The sequence below is a fragment of the Callithrix jacchus genome, chromosome 12, assembly GCF_049354715.1.
Source record: "Callithrix jacchus isolate 240 chromosome 12, calJac240_pri, whole genome shotgun sequence".
Classification (NCBI taxonomy): Eukaryota; Metazoa; Chordata; class Mammalia; order Primates; family Cebidae; genus Callithrix; species Callithrix jacchus.
In genome coordinates this window covers 84207258-84227094 of record NC_133513.1, presented here as the reverse complement: position 1 = coordinate 84227094, position 19837 = coordinate 84207258, and the positions used below count along the sequence as shown (strand labels likewise).

Here is a 19837-nt window from a genome sequence, read left to right as displayed (position 1 = left end):
ACATAGTATTGGAAGTTCTGGCCAGGGCAATCAGGAAAGAGAAAGAAATAGGGGTATTTGAATAGAAGAAAAAAAGTCAAATTGTCTCTGTTTACAGATGACATGATTGTATATTTAGAAAACTTTGTCATCTCAGCCCAGAATCTCCTAAAGCTTATGATAAGCAACTTCAGCAAAGTCTCAGGATACAAAATTAATGTGCAAAAATCATAAGCATTCCTATACACCAATAATAGAGAGCTTGAGTTAACTCCCATTGACAACTGCTACAGAGAGAATAAAATATACCTAGGATTACAACTAAACAAAGGATGTGAAGAACCTCTTTAAGGAGAACTACAACTCACTACTCAAGGAAATAAGAGAGGACACAAACAAATGGAAAAACATTCCATGCTCATGGATAGGAAAAATCAATATTGTGAAAATGGCCATACTGCCCGAAGTAATTTATAGATTCAATGCTATTCCCAACAAGCTACCACTGACCTACTTCATAGAATTTAGAAAAAACTACTTTAAATCTCACATGGAACCAAAAAGTGGCCCAGACAGCTAAGGCAATCCTAAGCAAAGAGAACAAAGATGGAGACAACATGCTACCTGACTTCTGACTATACTGCAATGCTACAGTAACCAAAACAGCATGGTACTGGTACCAAAACAGATATATAGACCAATAGAAGAGAACAGAGGGCTCAGAAATAACACCACATATCTACAACCATCTGATCTTCAACAAACCTGACAAAAACAAGCAATGGACAAAGGATTCTCTATTTAACAAATGATACTGGGCAAACTGGCTAGCCATATGCAGAAAACTATATCTGGACCCCTTCCTTACACTTTATACAAAAATTAACTCAAGATGGATAAAAGACTTAAACGTAGGACTTAAAACCATAAAATTTCTAGAAGAAAACCTAGGCAATATAATTCATGATATAGACATGGGCAAAGACTTCATGACTAAAACACCAAAAGCAATGGCAACTAAAGCCAAAATAGTCAAATGAGATCTAATTAAACTAAAGAGCTTCTGCACAGCAAAAGAAACTATTATCAGAGTGAACAGGCAACCTAAAGAATAGGAGAAAAATTTTGTAATCTATCCATCTGACAAAGGGCTAGTGACCAGAATTTACACAAATTTACAAGAAAACAACCCCATCAAAAAGTGGGCAAAGGATATGAACAGACATTTCTGAAAAGAAGACATTTATGCGGTCAACAAACATGAAAAGAAGGTTATCATCATTGGTCATTAGAGAAATGCAAATGAAAACCACATTGAGATGCCATCTCATGCCAGTTAGAATGGCAATCACTAAAAAGTCTGGAAATAGATGCTGGAGAGGATGTAGACAAATAGAAATTCTTTTACACTGTTGGTGGGAGTGTAAATTAGTTCAACCATTGTGGAATACAGTGTGGCAATTCCTCAAGGATCTAGAGTCAGAAATACCATTTGACCCAGCAATCCCATTACAAAGTATATACCCAAAGGATTATAAATCTTTCTACTATAAAGACATATGCACACGAATGTTTATTGCAGCACTGTTCACACTAGCAAAGACTTGGAACCAACCCAAATGCCCATCAACAATAGACTGGATAAAGAAAATGTGGCACATGTGAGGCCGGGTGCGGTGGCTCATGCCTATAATCCCCTCACTTTGGGAGGCTGAGGCAGGTAGATCACAAGGTCAAGAGATAGAGACCATCCTGGTCAACATGATGAAAACCCGTCTCTACTAAAAACACAAAAATTAGCTGGGCATGGTGGTACGTCCCTGTAGTCCCAACTACTTGGGAGGCTGAGGCAGGAGAATTGCCTGAACCCAGGAGGCGGAGGTTGCAGTGAGCCGAGATCGCGCCATTGCACTCCAGCCTGGGTAAAAGTGCGAAACTCTGTATCAAAAAAAAAAAAAAAAAAAAGAAAGAAAAGAAAACGTGGCACGTGTACACCATGGAATACTATGAAGTCATAAAAAATGATGAGTTCATGTCTTTTGCAGGGACATGGATGAGGCTGGAAACCATCATTCTCAGCAAACTAATACAGGAACAGAAAACCAAACACCGCATGTTCTCACTCATAAGTGGGAGCTGAACAATGAGAACACATGGACACAGGGAGGGGAACATCACATACTAGGGTCTGTTAGCGGGTGGTGGGCTAGGAGAGAGATAGCATTAGAAGAAATACCTAATGTAGATGATGGGTGTAGTAAACCACCATGGTACGTGAATACCTATGTAAAAAACTAGCATGTTCTGCACATGTATTCCAGAACTTAAAGGACAAAAAAAAAAGAGGATGGCTTAAGTCAGTCATTCCTAAGGTTTCAAAAAAGAACTTCAAGAGCCACCTCAGGGGAATGGGGCCGAATGAACAGGTTTACTCAGAGTAACTCAGCTTACTATAATTATGCTCTAAAAAATTGTATTTTTTAAGTGTTTTGTCACAATCAAAAACAAGTTTAAAAACCACTAGTTTAGATCATTTTTTAAGATTGCTTTCATCTCTACACTATTCAAGAACAAAATGGAAAAGACTTATAAATCTACCAAAAAGTTTTCAAATTCTCTAATACTGTAACCTATATAATGACCTGTAATAGTGGAATTCAGCATGTATGGAAATTTACAATGTATACATTGTCTATTGTAGAAAACAGATTTTTAATTATGAATTTCTGCCATAGAACACGGTATAAGAAAATTTCTAAAACAAACAAACTAAACTAAACTAAAAAAATAAACAACCAAACAAACAAATCTTTTTCTGGATCTACATTATGTTTATAAATTATTTTATATTCCCTCCACAAAAGATGGAGCCTAATTCTCCTTCCTTTGAATATGAGCCATCCTTAATGACTCCTTGCTAATCAACAAATGTGGCAGAAGTGAAGCTGCATGACTAGGTTATTAAAAGGCAGTAACATTTGTGCTTCGCTCTCTCAGGATGTTTGTCTTTGGAATTCAGTCATCATGCTGTGAGGAAGCCAAGGAGCCACCTGAAAAGGCCTTATGTAGGTGTTTCATCTAGGGTCCAAGCCTAGAGTCAGCATCAATCAGCAGGCAAAGGAGTGAGCAAGCCTTCAGGTAAGTCCAGCTTTCAGTATTCAAGCCCCCTCAGCTAATGCTCAGGAGAACAATGATGAGCTGTTCCCATTGATCCCCAGAGAAATTATGTATTTGTGAATAAAATAAACATTACTGGTATTTTAAGCCACCAAGTTTTGGGTGGTTTATTACTATACTCAATAGATACTTTAAAACGTATAAACAAATCACATAATCTCTCAGAATCTCATACTCCTTATCTGTTAAACAAAGAAACAAATGCAGGCTTTTCGGGTTAAGATGGCAGACTGAGCACATTTAATTCCTCCTGAAATTTCACTGGAACTACAGTAAAAGGTTCTGTTGTTTCAAAGGTATAAATCTATAAAGACAAATGGAACAGGTGAAATAGCCAGAGCCTCAAAGGTAAAAAACTACAAGGCAGAGATGTCAGTGAAAATGGGTTTAGTAGACCTGAAACAGCTAAATACCAAGACCCCATAAGGACAGATGAAAAGTAACTTGATTTACACTGCAGAATTCTTAAAGGGCACAGAATCAGAACTGGGAATATATGAGGGGAGGCGTAAATTAGAACTATAGTAAAAACTAAAGAAAAAGCTCCCTAGATCTCTCCCTTGTCACTACATAACTATCCCTCCTCCATCCCTACACAAGCAGAAGTCTGTAAATTCTTATTATTTGGAGAGGGTAAAACAGAGGTGCTTTGGACTAGCGAATGCCAGACACAGATGAGGTTATAAGAACTATACCAAGATATAGGGGCAGTAAACAACTAATTACTGAATACTAACTGATTGACCAATCAAGAGAGACTCCCAATCTCCTTCTTCCAACAAACAGAATACTTACCCTGCCCCTCCCTTGGACAGATTTGAAGACACTTTCATGGGGAATCTGATTAGGCTAAGAAGAAATAACTGAAGATACGACATCAGGGTTCCCCAATCAACAGGCCCCTCATATCACCTCATAATAAAGCTATGGTCAGAAAATCTTATTTATGCCTCACCTTCCAATTATCCATTTTAGTTCCCTACTATTAACCATGAGCAGAAAATCAAAGACTACCAACATGGAGGACAGAGACCAAAACAGACAAAAGCAACGTGGAGGAATCAGAAACCATGCAGGAAGAAGAAAAAAATTCTAAACCTATTACTAGCTTTCTCAGAGGAATAGAAGATAGTACAACCATGAAATAAAAGGGTATCATTAAAAAGAAAGATTCAGAGGGGAAAAAATTCTTCGCAATTAAAGGTATTATAGCAGAAGTAAAATACTCAATAGAAAAGTTTTGAGAAAATTCCCTAAATCATAAAGCAAAAGAGAAGGGAAATACAAGTAAAAATGTAAGAAAATTAGGAGTCCAGAAAGTCTGGCTTTAGAATAATAGGAGATCCAGAAAGAAAGAATAGAAAAAATAGAGGAGAGAAAATCATCAACAAAATAATTCAACAAAATTTTCTGGAATTTCAGGACGTAAAGCTGCTAGATGAGTATATAGCAGCACAAGGGATGAATACAAACCCACACCAAGGCACAACACTGCAACTTCAAAACCTCCAAGGCAAGAGATGGCTTGACAAGCTTCCAGAGAGACAGATACAAAGGTAGAAAGAGATCTGATTCAAAGGAACAGGAGTTACAGCTGCCTGGGGTGAAAACTACACTCTATACAGACTAGAATGAATGGCCTGAAATTTAGCAATGTTGACACCTGTCATCACCAAGACCCTGACTGCCTTTGTACTCTTTTTTAAAACTGAAGATAGAATATACAGGTGAGCCTACTTCTTATTCCTGGCTTGCCAGGGGTGTCATGAAGTCCCTGCTCTCTTCTTTCTCTGCCGACTCAGTTGAAGACATTCAGTTCACCTCACAGATTAAACCTATAGTACTCTTGACAGTTGGAGGGCTCTTTCTGACAGACATTTAATAGTGTCAATTGCAGCTCTGCCAGATGTCCCAAGAGGTGTCCTTTGTTTCTCAGGACTCATTCACACATTCACTCATTCAACTATAAAAATGGGAACAATAGTTAACCTCTGGACAGAAGGGTGGGGCAATATGATTGGGGTGGGCTCCCTGGGGCTTTTACAGTACCAGTAGTGCTCTTGAATGCTGAGTTCTTGGGTTTTAATTTTATTAAGATGTATAGAAATGTTGATTATCATCTTCTGCATTTAACACATTTTGGACTTTTAAAATGTGTGCCATCCGTTGCTGAGATAAGAGTAATGTTCCTGCCCTATCATAATACCTTCCTCCACAATATGTATACATTGTCATAGCATGAATTGAACTTCCTAAGACATAGGATTAAATATTTTTAAATGCTTTCATTCATATCTTTACAACTTCATAAGGTAGCTTCCTTATTATCCAATTTTACAAATGAGAAAATAAACACAGAGGGGTTAAACACATTTTCTAGAATTGTACAGTTTGTATGTTATGGAGCCAGAATTCAAACCCAGCCTGAAAAGCTACAAAAGCTGTGTTATTCTGACTGTTGAACAATGCCAAACCTTATATTATGTATAAAAACAAACAATATAATGAAAAACTAAATTCACATGGGTATAGGAGCTAGTAAACTGTAAGACGTCCAAAGAAAGAAAAAAAATTCAACAAGCATCAAGAAAAATCAATATATTAGGAAATTAACCATTTAAATAATAAAACTTAGGTGTAAATGACACTTTATGACTCAACATGCCAATTTCCTCATTCTATAAATGTTCAGTCATGATAAAAAACAAGAGGACTAAGTTATCTGTTTAAGGTCACACTGGCAGTTACAGGTAGCAGTTGAGTCAAAGACTCAGTTCTTAACTGACAATGTGTGAGTCTAGGCATGTAATAATAAATGAGTTACAATTTGAAGTATCCCTATATCAGTTTAGCACTTTGGTACTGCCTATGACTACTTCAATAGTGGCAGGCAGCTGAAATGAGGAAAGACCAGAATGGATTAGTCATAACAAGGGGTATTTACATCATTGTCTATGGATGACTTTTCTGAACATTTGGCAAAAAATAAAATTGAAGGTGGGAGAGAGAAAGGAAGAAAGATGGGAAAAAAAAGTCTGACTCACAGGACTTTAGCCATCAGAGCCAAATAAAGCAAATACATTCATTAGATTTTGGAGATGTACTTTTTACTAAGTTCAATGATGCATGTGTTTGTAAAACTGTAATAAAACCATCAGTGAAATGTTCTTTTATGAGGCTAGTTATAAAAACTTTTGAGTCTCCTCTCTATAAAGTTTTCTTTTATGAAATAGATGCCTTCGTCTGGACATATCTTACAGAACTTATTACAGCCTTGAGATTGGTTTGATATTCCAACAGGGCAAACATGCCAGAAACCCAGAAAAAGTACCTTCCATTCATTCATTACCTCATTCAGTAAATTATTAACTAATTATGGACTACATGTACCACATGCTGGGTCTTTAAAACAAACAGATGGATTCAAACTGAAGGAACTGTACATGCATTTACTCCTGGACCCAACAACCCCACTTCTAGAAATATCCTATAGATACACCTGCAGATGAACAGAGCGATATATGTATAGTCATTCATTGTGGCATTGTTTACAATAACAAAATAATGAACACAACTCACTTCTTTTAATAGGAATCTGAGTAAATAAATCCAGTTTACTTACTCCAGTAACAATGTACATCCAATATATTCCATCCAATGGAATATATTTGTAAAAAATAATAAAGCTTTCCATGTACTGATACAGAAAGATATCTAGAATACATGAACTGAACAAAAAGCAAGGTTCTAGATGATGTATACACAGTTACTCACCAAAGGTGGAAAATGAGAATATTTATTTATATTTGTTTGCATTTGCCTAAAAAAAACAACAGGAAAGAATACAAGAGACAACAAAAAGGAGAGTGAAAGTGAGATGTCTGAAACGTATTTATTTTTACATTTTTCATTTTTGAAAATGTGTTACCTATTCAATAAAAAGTTGAGTTTAATATAAAAAAGAAAATATAACTCTTCCCATAGGAAGAGCTAAGAAAAGTCAAATCCAAGTTTCCCACACTGACCAAGGGAAAGATCTGGGAGATTTAGTCTAAAGTCAGTCCATTCTCTAAGGAAATCTGTAGATGGAGTTATCTGGACCTTGAAAATACTTCTTCTAAGGTAGGAATCCTAATGTGGCAAGTCCTTTGCTTCCCCCAAATGGCAAGCCCTGTGCCAAGTTTCATCTAACAGCTGTCCCTCAAATTGCTCTTAGAGAAACTGTGAAACTCTGTGGTACTTGATCTGTGACAATCACAGGACTCACACACAAATCCCATCATTATTTCAGCTGAAGACCACTTGTTCTTCCCTGGCTATTTTAGAGTGACAAAGATCACAGGATGCTTTTATTCAAGGTGAGTAAAAACTGCAGAATTCATTATGTCATATCAAGGTTCTACTAAACTCATGAAATGGGTTGAGCTGGCTATTAGCTTGCTCCTAAGGTAAATGTCAGAGTTCATAGCTAATCTTTTCTGAACTACCTAGACTGCAATGATATTTTTAAAAATTTAGGGAAGAATTGCTTCATTTCTTTTAAAGATATTCTGTGCTGCTTAAAAATGTTTCAAGTGTGAAAGGGGCATCATAATTTTAGAAAGATACAAAAGTGTAAGAAAGGATGTAGTGCTAACCTCCTCTCCTCTATCACTTACCATCCAGGTTGTTTCTTAAAGATGTATCGCCACTAGCAGCTGTTATAGTAGGTGAAACTCCTACACTTTTCACATCTTTTTAAAAGGACAGCCAATTTGACAGGCATACCTAGTCATGTGATCCACAGGAAACAAAGGCATTCCTCAGCTGTTAGGTGAACCCACGCTGGGTTTTTGCAGTTTCCCTAATACCACTTGAAGATGAGACAGGGGAAACAAGCTGTCTGAGAATACCCAGCATAGGTCCTGCTACCAGAGAAGAGGGAGGAAAACTGTAATAACTGCTAAGAATGAGACATCTTTGAGAAAACATTCTTATTGGTAAGTAAGAGTGGCTTCCCAAGAGATCAAGTAATTATAAACATGCTTACATTTGGAAGAAGTAGTCTAACTTTCTATTCAATAAAATAATTACTTCCATAGTGCCCCTAACAAATGAACTTCACACCACACCTGAATTGAGGTGGCATCCAGATAGAACAGCTATGAGAATTCAGTACCAGGAGTTCTAATAAGATTTAAAAAAAGTCTGCTAAAAGGTCTACTCATCTAGAGTCAAAGTGACGTATGCAAATACTCCAAGTTCAGGTTGGGGCTAAGTCCAGATTCCACAAGACTGGCACAGATGAGAGGGAAGCAGACATCTGAGACACAGATGAGGTAGAAGCTCAAATAAGTGGATCATATTCAGAGTCAATATAGCCACTCAAAAACTTGTAGGCATATGAGTTGGCAAACTGACTTCAGAGATCAAGATGTTAGTATAGAAAGAATGGAGTAGATAGAAATCAGAGTGTGAACTCAAAGGTGCCTCCTTGGGGCAATATTGGCATGATGGAGGGGTGTGTGTATGCAAATAAATAAAAGAAAGAGGTCATCAAAAGCAAATGTTCAAAAATGAAGTATTATAAACACTAACCTGTAAGAATGTAGAATAGGTCTAGCACTGGCTTAGAGTGTCAAACAGAAAATCTCTATGTAAGAACAATTTATACCACATGCAGCTTATGGACATGGGTAATTTACCAGAAACTATGTCCTTAAATATTTCTAGGTTTGTTTTGTTTGGTTAGAATGTGAGGGGCATTTAAACCTTTGAAGGTTTGTCTTGTTACAAGGTGAGGGGCACTTAGAAGTATTTAAGTAATGTACATTTCCTGTGATAAAACAGTATAGCGCTACATAAAGAAACATTAATAATATATACAATTCTACCTCCCTGAGGAAACTATTAACAGATTGGTGAGCACCCTTCTATGCTCAAAGTACAAAAGGTTTCACCGCACTTAAAAACGTTGGAGTCATATTCTACCTATAATGATGTAACTTACTTTTTTCACTTTACAATGTATTGTCAGCATTTCTCTTAGTCACTTCAACATACATATCATATTCTTAATAGCAGCACAGTATTTGCAATATAGATTAACATAATTTAGTTAACTAATCTAATTAGATTGCTTCAAATATCACTACTATAAATAATGTACATTCTTTCCATTTATCTTTTTACCTATGTTACATCTCTATAATATTTATGGTAAGCTTTTCCATTCAAACTACCTTTTGGTCTTTAGATAATAGTTTTATAGCTTTCTCCATATAGATTTTACACATTTCCTTTTAGGTTTATTTCTAAGTATTTCATATATTTTCCATAAAGAATTCTAATTGATTACCACTCAAATATGGGCTATCTACTAAATATTTGCATACATACATTTATATAATAGATATATAAAAGATATATGTACATTTATTTTATTTATAATGTAGCCACCTCTCTAATCAAATTTGCTTATTATTCACGAGTTTTGTATTTCATTCTCTTACTCTAGGTAACAATCACCTAAAAATAAACATTTTGCTGTTTCCAGTAAATATGTATACGGCTTCTTTTTGTTGCAATAACTAGACCTATCAGAACAATGCTGAATAATTAATGTCTACTTTTTAAATAATTTAATGATATACTTTCAGCCAAAACATATTTAAAAATTATTTACCATTCTTGATGTTGGGGAAAACGAGATGTGCAGGTGAACTTCTGTTTTCAGCGGCTTCTTTCTTCGGGCTAACAGCTGAAATAAAACTGCTCAAAGTGGAAATCTGGCCTTTGGCTCCTCTGTCCAAACCCTAAAAACAGAAAAGTTAACATTGCTATTTAATTCCTATTACCTATACGTAAATCATTTTATTGCAAAAATCACAAACATTTATAAGAGACTTTAATTTGATGATACATAGACATACACATTTAACTTACCTTTTCTAGGACTTAACTGCAAGGGCCTTATCATCTAACCACTTACAAATTGAGAAGTTTGTAAATGGGAATAACAGTACCTATCTTACAGATTTATTGTAAAATTTAACAGAAATAATGCATATAATTAGCATTGTTCCTTGCACATTGTACACCCTCCATTAATGTTAACTACGACTTCAACTATGTATTTAAATAATACTATTTTTGTGACCTCCATAAATCTTATTTTTAATAAATAGCATGCATGTGATTCTTTACAGGCTGATTCACTGAAGGCTATCCTCTCATCTGATGCAACTTTACAGGTTCGGGTAGAGATAACCCTTTAGAGTTTATTTTTTCTAAACACTGTGATTGGGTATACCAGCATTTTTTTTCAGAAGTAGTGATAAGCACTTTGGGATCCTTAGGCACAGGTTTCAGCAATCTTCTAAAACACAGAATCTATCCATTAACACACCTTACACAAAATAACAACTCTATAAAATTCATAGTACATATTTGATTAATCAGTATTTTGTAATTAAACATAAAATCTTTACACATAAAGTACAAGATTAAGCTATAGAGCTGCCGCAGAGCTTATTTTCAGCGGAGATCTTTTTATACTATGTTCTAGCTTCCAGATGCTCAAGAGAATATAGTAGTTAACTTCTTTAACATCTACTTTTTAATTCTAAAGGTAGTATCTTCACTTCCATAGAAGAGGAAGAGTTTCTTTTTCATCTCCCTCTTAATTCACCAGAATGATCGCCATTTATCTTTCCAGAATTCACTCATATAACATAGCAGAAGCATTTACGCTCACTAAATTCCCCATTCTCTTAGTTAGGTAGAGCCATCTGATTAATTCTAATAGGCCACAGGTGGAAATTACATCTGTCATTTCTGGGTCAGAAAGTATCAGTGCATTTAAGACTGGGGCAAAACTCTAGTTCTCTCTTTTCAACTGTGGCAACCATCCAGGATGAGTTGTTACAGCATCTTAGCTTGGGTTCTTGAGTAACTATATGAAACAGAGCCAATTGTGACCAATGTTAGACTACACCATTTGCAATAAGAAATGTTAACAGGTTTCAAACACTGAAACTTGGGGCTAATTTATAACTGCAGAGTAGCCTATCATAACTTGCTTCTGAAGCTTTTTCCAGTGTTCAACATTTCTACAAAACCAATCATTCTTATTTATTCTTGTAATTTATTTAAACTGTTCCACTGAAATTATAATCGTTCTAATATTGGCCCTTCATGCTGGACATGAAATTCATCACAGAGATTGTCATACAGTGAATCTTGTGCATAGGTGCTATACTTTAGAGTAAATTTATTTTTTAAAAAATTAGTATAAAGGAGCCCAAAGACAATAAATTTCAGATACTATACACATAGAATTAAAAAGTCTCTGGAATTAACAGACTTTTAGAAATTAGTTAATTCCTTTATTTCACAGAAAGAAAAGTGGAATTATCTGAGACTCACCTGAAGTGACCTAACAAGCAATGGAGATGAAATGTGTACTAAATGGGAACCTGAGGGACACTTCCATGAGTAAAGTAAAGAAACATAAGCATTTTTTTGGTGTGACATCTTTGCTTGTTCATAGATTTTACTATAATTTGTTTTGTTTTTGCTTCTACTTGATTCTTGGCTAGATTTCAGCTTAGTAATGTCTGGGTTTATATTTCTGTGTTAGAAAACAAATTATTTATTGAGTACTTGTTACATACCTTCTACTACGGTAGCTTCTTTAATACATTATAACATTCCCATATGTATTTACACCCCATTTTATAGGTGGGGAAATTGAATTACCATGCCCATGTTCACAGAGCTGATAAATGTGAAGCCAGGATTCAAACTCCAGTTTGAAGGACCATGAAATCTGTATTCTTTTTTTAAATTAATTTTTAATTGAGATGGCGTTTTGCTGTTGTTACCCAGACTGGAGTGCAATGGCACGATCTTGGCTCACCGCAACCTCTGCCTCCTGGGTTCAAGCAATTCTCCTGCCTCAGCCTCCCGTGTAGCTGGGACTACAGGTGTGCACCACCATGTCCAGCTAATTTTTGTATTTTTAGTAGAGATGGGGTTTCACCTTGTTGACCAGGATGGTCTTGATCTCTTGACCTCGTGATCCACCCGCCTTGGCCTCCCAAAGTGCTGGATTACAGGCGTAAGCCACAGTGCCCGGCTGAAATCTGTATTCTTAACACTTATATTACAGTCTCTCACTTTAGCAGCTGCCACTAATTAAGGGCTTACCATGTGACAGTGGGTGTGTTAAACACATCAGACTTTTTTCACAGTAACCATTTGTGGATGATTTTTGTAATCTCTGCTTTTATGAGTTAAATTTAATCGCTTTAGGAACAATTCACTTAACCAGAGAAAATTACATAAGCAGAACTAATTGTACTTTAGAGAAACTTCTGATGTCTTAAGCCATCCAGGGAAGCTTTACATTTCCTTCTCTTTTCTTCCCCCTTCCTTCACCTTTTCTTAATAAAAGGAGGTCTCAAAGAATATTGCTTAGTTCACTTGCAGGATCTCCAAACGATAAAAATTAAAAATTCAATTAAGTTTTTCAACAACTATCAGTTATAATGTCTAGTGGATTTATAATGTAGAGTCTCAAAGAGAGAAAACTGAAGAGAGGTAAGACAGTGATACGTATTATCTTTCTATAAAATAGTAAATTACATAATTGCATAATATTGGTAAATTAAAGCAATTTATTCAAGTACACAAAACTAGTGTATTGATTAGGAAAATGAAATCTAAACAGGCTACATATTTGAAAAAGTAAATAATTCCATATTATATATATTAGAATGCTTAAATAAGAATTTTATTAACGACTGGAGCTAAGTTTGCTTATTTGTATGTTTTGTTCTGTCAGAAAATCTTAATCGTGGGAACAAATGCCAAACTGGACACACAAATTTGAAAGTTATAAGAAAGTAAACAATTTGTAAAATAAGGTTAGCCATGCTTATATAATAAATAGTCCCTCAGCAACAGACCTTTGTTAACAGTAAATATCCACAATAATTTAACACACGAAGGGAATTTCTTCATTGGCAACTGTCATGAATGTTATCTAAGATTAAGCAACAGTAGAATTTAGGGAGCAGTGCAGTTGGAATATAGAATCAAAAGGGAGAATGGTCTAGCAAGATATGACTAGAAAGGTAGGTAGTGGCCATATTATGAGGTCTTCAGGCTACAGAGTATAGATTCTATCCTGCACAGATATAGGGAAAAATCACTGAGGACTTCTAAGCAAGAAATGATATGATCATATCTGTATTTTAGAAAAAAAAAACCAATATGGTAGCAAGAAATGACATGATCATATCTGTATTTTAGAAAAAAATCACTAAGGTAGCAGTCTAGGGAACAGAATAAAGGACAGGAATACTGGAAGCTGAACAAGGCCTACTGGGAGAAATGAAATTTGAACAGAGATAGTAATAACCGGGAATGAAGAAGAATGGCAGCCTGGGCCAAGCAATGACAAAATGTTAACAGCTATTTCAGGTGTAAGTCTGAAGCATAATGAGAATGAACAAACCCTCCCATCAATTATAAAGTCAATGAAATGAACAATGTAAAATGCTTTCCTCAAATTTGAGAAGAATAGTCATATTTTGTATATGCCTACTGTATATATGCCTATTGTATAGAAGAGGGCATCTTTGAAGAAAATTCTAGACTGGGTTATATCAACATGATTTGTGAGTAACTATAAAAAGGAAACAATGCTCACTAGGCAAAAGAATGCTTTGCATGAAAAAATTATAAATTTTTATAACAGGGTTATTGTAATGTAGCAATAGAAAACCTACAACAAGCTTGTCCAACCCACAGCCCACAGGCCACATGCAGCCTAGGATGGCCTTGAATGCAGCCCAACCCAAATTTGTAAACTTTCTTAAAACATTTAAAAAATTTATGTAAGTTTTTTTTTTAGCTCGTCAGCCATAGTTTGTGTTAGTGTATTTTATGTGTGACACAAGATAATTCTTCTTCCAATGTGGTCCAAGGAAGCCAGAAGATTGGGTACACCTGATAATGTAAGGACAGAACTGTGGGAAATATTGGCACATATGATGTGAGCTGGCAAAGGAGATTAAAAATGAATGACCAAAGAGATAAGAAATCCAGAAGAAAGTGATGTGTTAAAAATAAGGGAGGATAAAGTTTCAAGAAAAAAAATGGTCAATAATGTTAAATAATAAAGAATAGTTAGGCCTAAAATGTGCTTAACTGAAATGGGCAATTATGAAATCTTAAGGACAGCTGAGACAACAGATTTAGGGTAATGGTAGTGGCAGGGACTATAAAAATAAATTGACAAATGAATGGGAAGTTAGAAAATGAAAGCAATGAGCAGGGATGGCTCAGAAGCTTTACTGATGGAGAAAAAAGTCTGAAGAGGGAAAGGTTTGAGGAAAAGCTGATAAGCACATTATCATGGCTGCCAAATCTAAAGTCCCGTTCTATTTAAATTGTCCACTCATGGTCCCCATAGCATTGCTATTATTCTTTGTGCAGGAATGGCTGTGGATTAGAGCAGGGACAGGCACTCGACCAAGAGGTAGCTCATCTGCAATTAGGGTAGCCATGTATTAGTTGGCTTGGCATGTTGGACACTGATGCTTCCTAGCAAGTCAATCAGAGGTCTTTCCAGATTTTAGAGGAATATAGAAAAGATTGACTAGCTAAGAGAGAATAGCAGAGGCACAAAAAACAGCCAGTCTCTGTTCCTGTTTGTTTTCTGGTTCCAATCCATGTGCATCATTCCAATAAATTCTCTTTTGCCAAAAGAAGGCAGAGTGAACTGATTTTCTTTCTTTTTTTTGTAACTAGAAAAGCTTAAATAACATAAAAAATCCTTGGTCTAATAAATCTCTTGTTTGTAAAATAATTGTGCTCTTGAAACTTTATACTTGAGATGACATGAAATTAATCATGTATACTTTCACAATTGATAGATTTAAGTAAATCCTCAAAACAGGAGTTGCCCCACATCAGCTTCCACAAAAGAAATCTTACAACCTAACACTTTCATGAGAAAAAAACCAGGCATCACTTCGTGCAATGGCAAACTGATTAATACTAGAGAATAAAATCAAGAAGTTATTGGGTATTAATATGACACCAAACTCCACACTACACTAAATGTTGAAGAACATTATTTTACAAACCTCCTGAAATTTGGATCACAGCTATTACATCTGGCTTGGTGAGAAGTTTAGTAAACGTTATCTATGTGTCCTACAGGAGAACACTAAAAGTGATGGCCTGGAATGTGGCCAGCTTACATACAGTGGGCTGGGTGGGGGGGTTGAACAATAAACTAGCAGGATACTCAACCAGCTGTTCCAGATTGAAGAAAAGTACAAACAGAGAACATAGGGAAAAACACTAAGAATTCATTGAGGGAAAAAACTACTTAACATATTTAAACCTGGCATAATAAATAACAGACCTGATTCTCTAGGCAGAGGCTAACCATACATACTCGAATTCAATAAACACTGCAAACAGCAGAAAAATGTTATGTAGTAATTACAACAACTAATCAAAAATCTTACTTCACAAGTCCCTTACGTGGGCTTCAATGGTCTTTTTGATGATATAGTCACACAAATGATATGTAAAATTATAGTATAAAATAATCTCAAAATATTGCAATACACAAATACTTAAGAGTCCCTGTTCTATTAACATAAATATTTTCAACCTTATTTTAAATTTTATTTGAATACATGAGTTCCTACTTTCAACCTCTATTGAGGAACAGTCTGAATCTTAAATTTCTGATTTCTTTATCATATTTTTCTACCAATGGCAATAAGAAGAATAACCATGGTTTTCCATAATTGCTTCTTAATTGACTAACAAGTTTTACTATATTCAAAATTCTGGTAAAATTTATTTTGATCATCCTCTCTACTCCAAAAGTTGCTTTAGAAGACCAGCATTTTTCTTCACATTCTACCCAGTCCTTGAAAGAGGAGTAAGTGCTGACTGTTCCAACATGAAACACTTTTCTGAATTAAAATATTTTAAATTGAATGCCTATGTCTACAAAATTCACCCTTTAGTCTCAATGAGTCCAGAAATCTGTGATGCATATAAAAACTACTTTTTCAAAAGAATGAGTGGCTTCCTGAGATATTGAGCAAAGGTTATGTCAAAAGACTGGTAAATAAAAGTATATTTATATGTTTCAAATTAAAACAGAAAATTTTAAGAAATCCTGCTTCACCAATCTTTATTAAACTGACCGAAACTACCAGTCAGGGCTATCCTGGAGGCAACAATATAACTTAGAGTCCACTATTAGGTTCTGATACTGGGTAAAGATATTTTGTTTCTCTTTTTGTATTTTTCACAGTTTCCTGTTAGGATGGTAGTTTATAAAATCAGAAATGCTAACTTTGTTATACATCCTTCTACTAAGATATGAAAAGTCAGCTACTTTCAAGGGGCAAACTTCCCTCCCAACCTACATAGCACCAGCCCAAGTTGGTTTAAGTGATATAAATCATATCTTTAAATGAAGACTAAGAAATAAGGATGTGGATTCCGAAACAAAATTTTGTCCCTGCCCCCACTGCCAAAAAATCAATGCAATTGATCATAAGATGGCTGAAAATTAGCCCTAAAAACATTAGTCCTGACTCAGAAATTTCAGTATTCATTTATCATTAGGAAAGCAAGGTGGCATCAGAGATTTTATTCATTTATTTTATTACATAGGAAAAGATAAAAATACATGAATACATTATGCTTCCACAGTAAAATAATATTAAAATGTGTAATTTGATGCAGTCAAAATTTCTCAACCAATTAAGTCTTGTTCTTCTTTTTAACAAAAACATCTAGAACAAAACCAAGTTAATTTGAAATATATTAAGCAGACTCAAATTTCAAACTGACTTTTCAATTCAGCTGAATTGGTAAAATCTCAATAATTTCTATTTTTAAAAGGCATACTCATTTAATTGTTCATTTCAAAAACATTTTCAATAGCTCACTAGAATATCACACAGATATCCTCCAAGTTACACATCTCAACTTAAGAACAAGTAGTTATTCATATAGCTCATCAGTATAATATTTTACCATACAAGAAGGGATTCTTCACTCAGAGGCAACTATAAAACTATTTAAAAAAAAAAAAGGAGAAAAAGTAGGGAAATCAAAGCTTCTCAGAGCTTTCTCAGCTCCATCTACTTCCTCACTCATCTTCTGTTGATCTTTCTCTACTCTTCTTCATCTCTAACTAAAAATAAAGTTAATTTCCAAACACTATGCCAAAAGTTGCTACTTGGCAATAGCAGCTGTAAACCTTTTGAATGATCTTTCTTTTCCCCTTCAAAAGAAGTTAATACAAACTGAGACATAAATCAGCCCCAAAGAGTTCAGAGAGTGTAAGACATCCCTTAATTCTGGGGGTTGGGAGGGGCAGGATAATAACTGATTTCGGGGGGACAGTGGAGGGTCAGACAGGTTTATAAAGGCAAAAGCAATACATACAGGACCTAAGGCTTGATATAGAAGGCTGTGGAAAAAAAGAATTAAATTCACAGAACAGGAGTAGCGTAGAAAGGGCTGGCTGGCTTACAAAAGGCTTTTCAGCTACAGATGTTGGTTTGGAAATACAATCATGTGTCTCTTAACAATGGGGATATTTTCTGAGACATGCTTCGTTAGACAACTTTGTAGCTGTGCAAACATCACAGAGTGCACTTATACAAATCTACATAGTATAGCTTATTACACATCTAGGTTATATGATATAGCTCATTGCTCATAGGCTACAAACACCTATAGAGCATGTTACCGTACTGAATACTGTAGAGAACTGTAACACAATGGTAAGTGTGCATCTAAACATACTTAAACATAGAAAAGGCATCTTTAAATATGTTTAGATTATGCGATCTGTCATTGACTGGAACATTGTTATGTGCCACATGACTTTAATAATCTCATGTAACATTAAGTGCTTACTTTGTACAAGGTTTTTTTCTAAATGTTTTATGTGTATTAATTTAGACTTCATTTCTACCTTAGGAGGTAGGCTCAAGTATTATTTTCCCCATTTTATAGACAGAGAGTTTCAAACAGATATTTGACTTTTTTGGAGGTTCTCTGGTTCACAATGTATACTAACCACTTTTCTCCAATTGTTAAATACAGTTATAAATTATTTGTGTCCTAACAGGTTATTTATGAAGGGGAGAATAAGCAAGCAATAAACTATGGCTTTGTAGTTTAAAAAAAAGTTGACAAAGAGACTTTACAACCCACTCAAACTTAGAGACATGCTGGATATGTATTTATACAGCCATAGCCCTCTCTTTTTATGTCTTAAGTTTCTTGGACTATTTTGCTTCAATCAAACTGATCTGACATATAATTTAATAATTTATTCACACCATAAAAAAAATCAGATATCCCAGAACAGATCTTTCCTGTAATTGTTCTATCTCTAGTAACAAAAATTTGAACAAATTTGTTACTGGACAACATGATTTTTTTCAAACTAGAAATACTGCTATAACTGCAGCTTCTTTGTACCACATGGCCCCTATTACCTATGACCACAGATACAGAAAGTTCAGAATTGGACAAAGAACATGAGTCAGAAACATCTCAGTTATAAAGCAACCTCTGTCCTTGACTAGCCATTTTAATCTTTAGCAGGGTACACATAACCTGCTCAGATTCCTTTTCTGTGAAGTGGGAAAATATCTTCCTCAAAGGGTTGTTGTGATTGCTTTTGGTTGCATTATTTAACTAAATAAAAGAATACATGGCAAATATTTAGCACAAAGTAGGCACACAATAAATAGCTATTATTGTTATAAACACTTATTTTGTATAGTTGTAATATCTGTAGTTTATTAAATTACTTAAAACATCATCACCATAGCATTCATTCTTTCCCGTCTTACCTCTTGTTTAGAACATAATGAACAAAGGGCACAAGATTTTCCGTGTAAGATTGTTCCAAATACCTAGCTGGGCATATTGTTGTTAAGTACACACACACACACACACAATTTTCTCTCTCTCTCTCTCTCTCTCTCTCTTTTGCTCTCTAATTTGGGATGCTGTTGACCTCACCTGGAAACCTCAGAGTCCTTTTCCTTTATTAATCTTTCTTCTCTTTCTTTTCTGCTGTCTAGTTAGGTTCCGTATAGTATGTATGCTTACATCCCTTACACTCTGTCCCATGGCCACCACCTTAGTGGATGTGCTCATCACCTCAGGTATGAGCTACAATGCTCCTTCCTTCACTTTCTTTCTCCTTTCTCCTCTAGTTAAACTATACACTACCACTAATTTCATTATGTTGTTCCTCTATTTCAGAAATTCCAATAGCTTCCCACTAACCACAGAAAAAACTGTCTAAGCTTCTCTGCCTAGTGATCTGGCTCCAGCCCGCATGCAATCTTTCTTCCCTCCCACAAATTCCCAGCATGCTTCCATTGGGTTCGCTTTATTACTTGCTAATTTTTCCCTTTAAGCCTTGATCATGTTGTTTTCCTCACTGGATTACTTTGCCCACTTTCTTCTGCCTATCCAAACCCTATCATTTTTCATGGCCAGCCAGCCTCAATCATTACCTTTACTTCAAGGCCTTTCTTCATAGTTCTGCACACAGTGATCTCCTTTCTCTCATCTCCGATAGCACAAATTGTTTCTATGGCTCATTTTAGCTTTTATATAT

The 19837-nt window shown here is 35.3% G+C and overlaps 1 protein-coding gene across 3 annotated transcripts in view; it reads right to left on the bottom strand.

Annotated features, from left to right (window-relative positions):
- HECTD2 (HECT domain E3 ubiquitin protein ligase 2) overlaps nucleotides 1-19837 on the bottom strand; it is a 104974-nt gene that overhangs the window by 79544 nt on the left and 5593 nt on the right. For all 3 annotated transcript variants that reach the window (XM_078346000.1, XM_035268456.3, XM_002756395.7), the window contains exon 2: nucleotides 9821-9950. Coding sequence is in view for 1 of the 3 variants with exons in the window: in XM_002756395.7 (XP_002756441.1) it covers nucleotides 9821-9950 (130 nt within the window). In the remaining 2 variants the exon portion in view is untranslated. The remainder of the gene's footprint in view (nucleotides 1-9820; nucleotides 9951-19837) is intronic.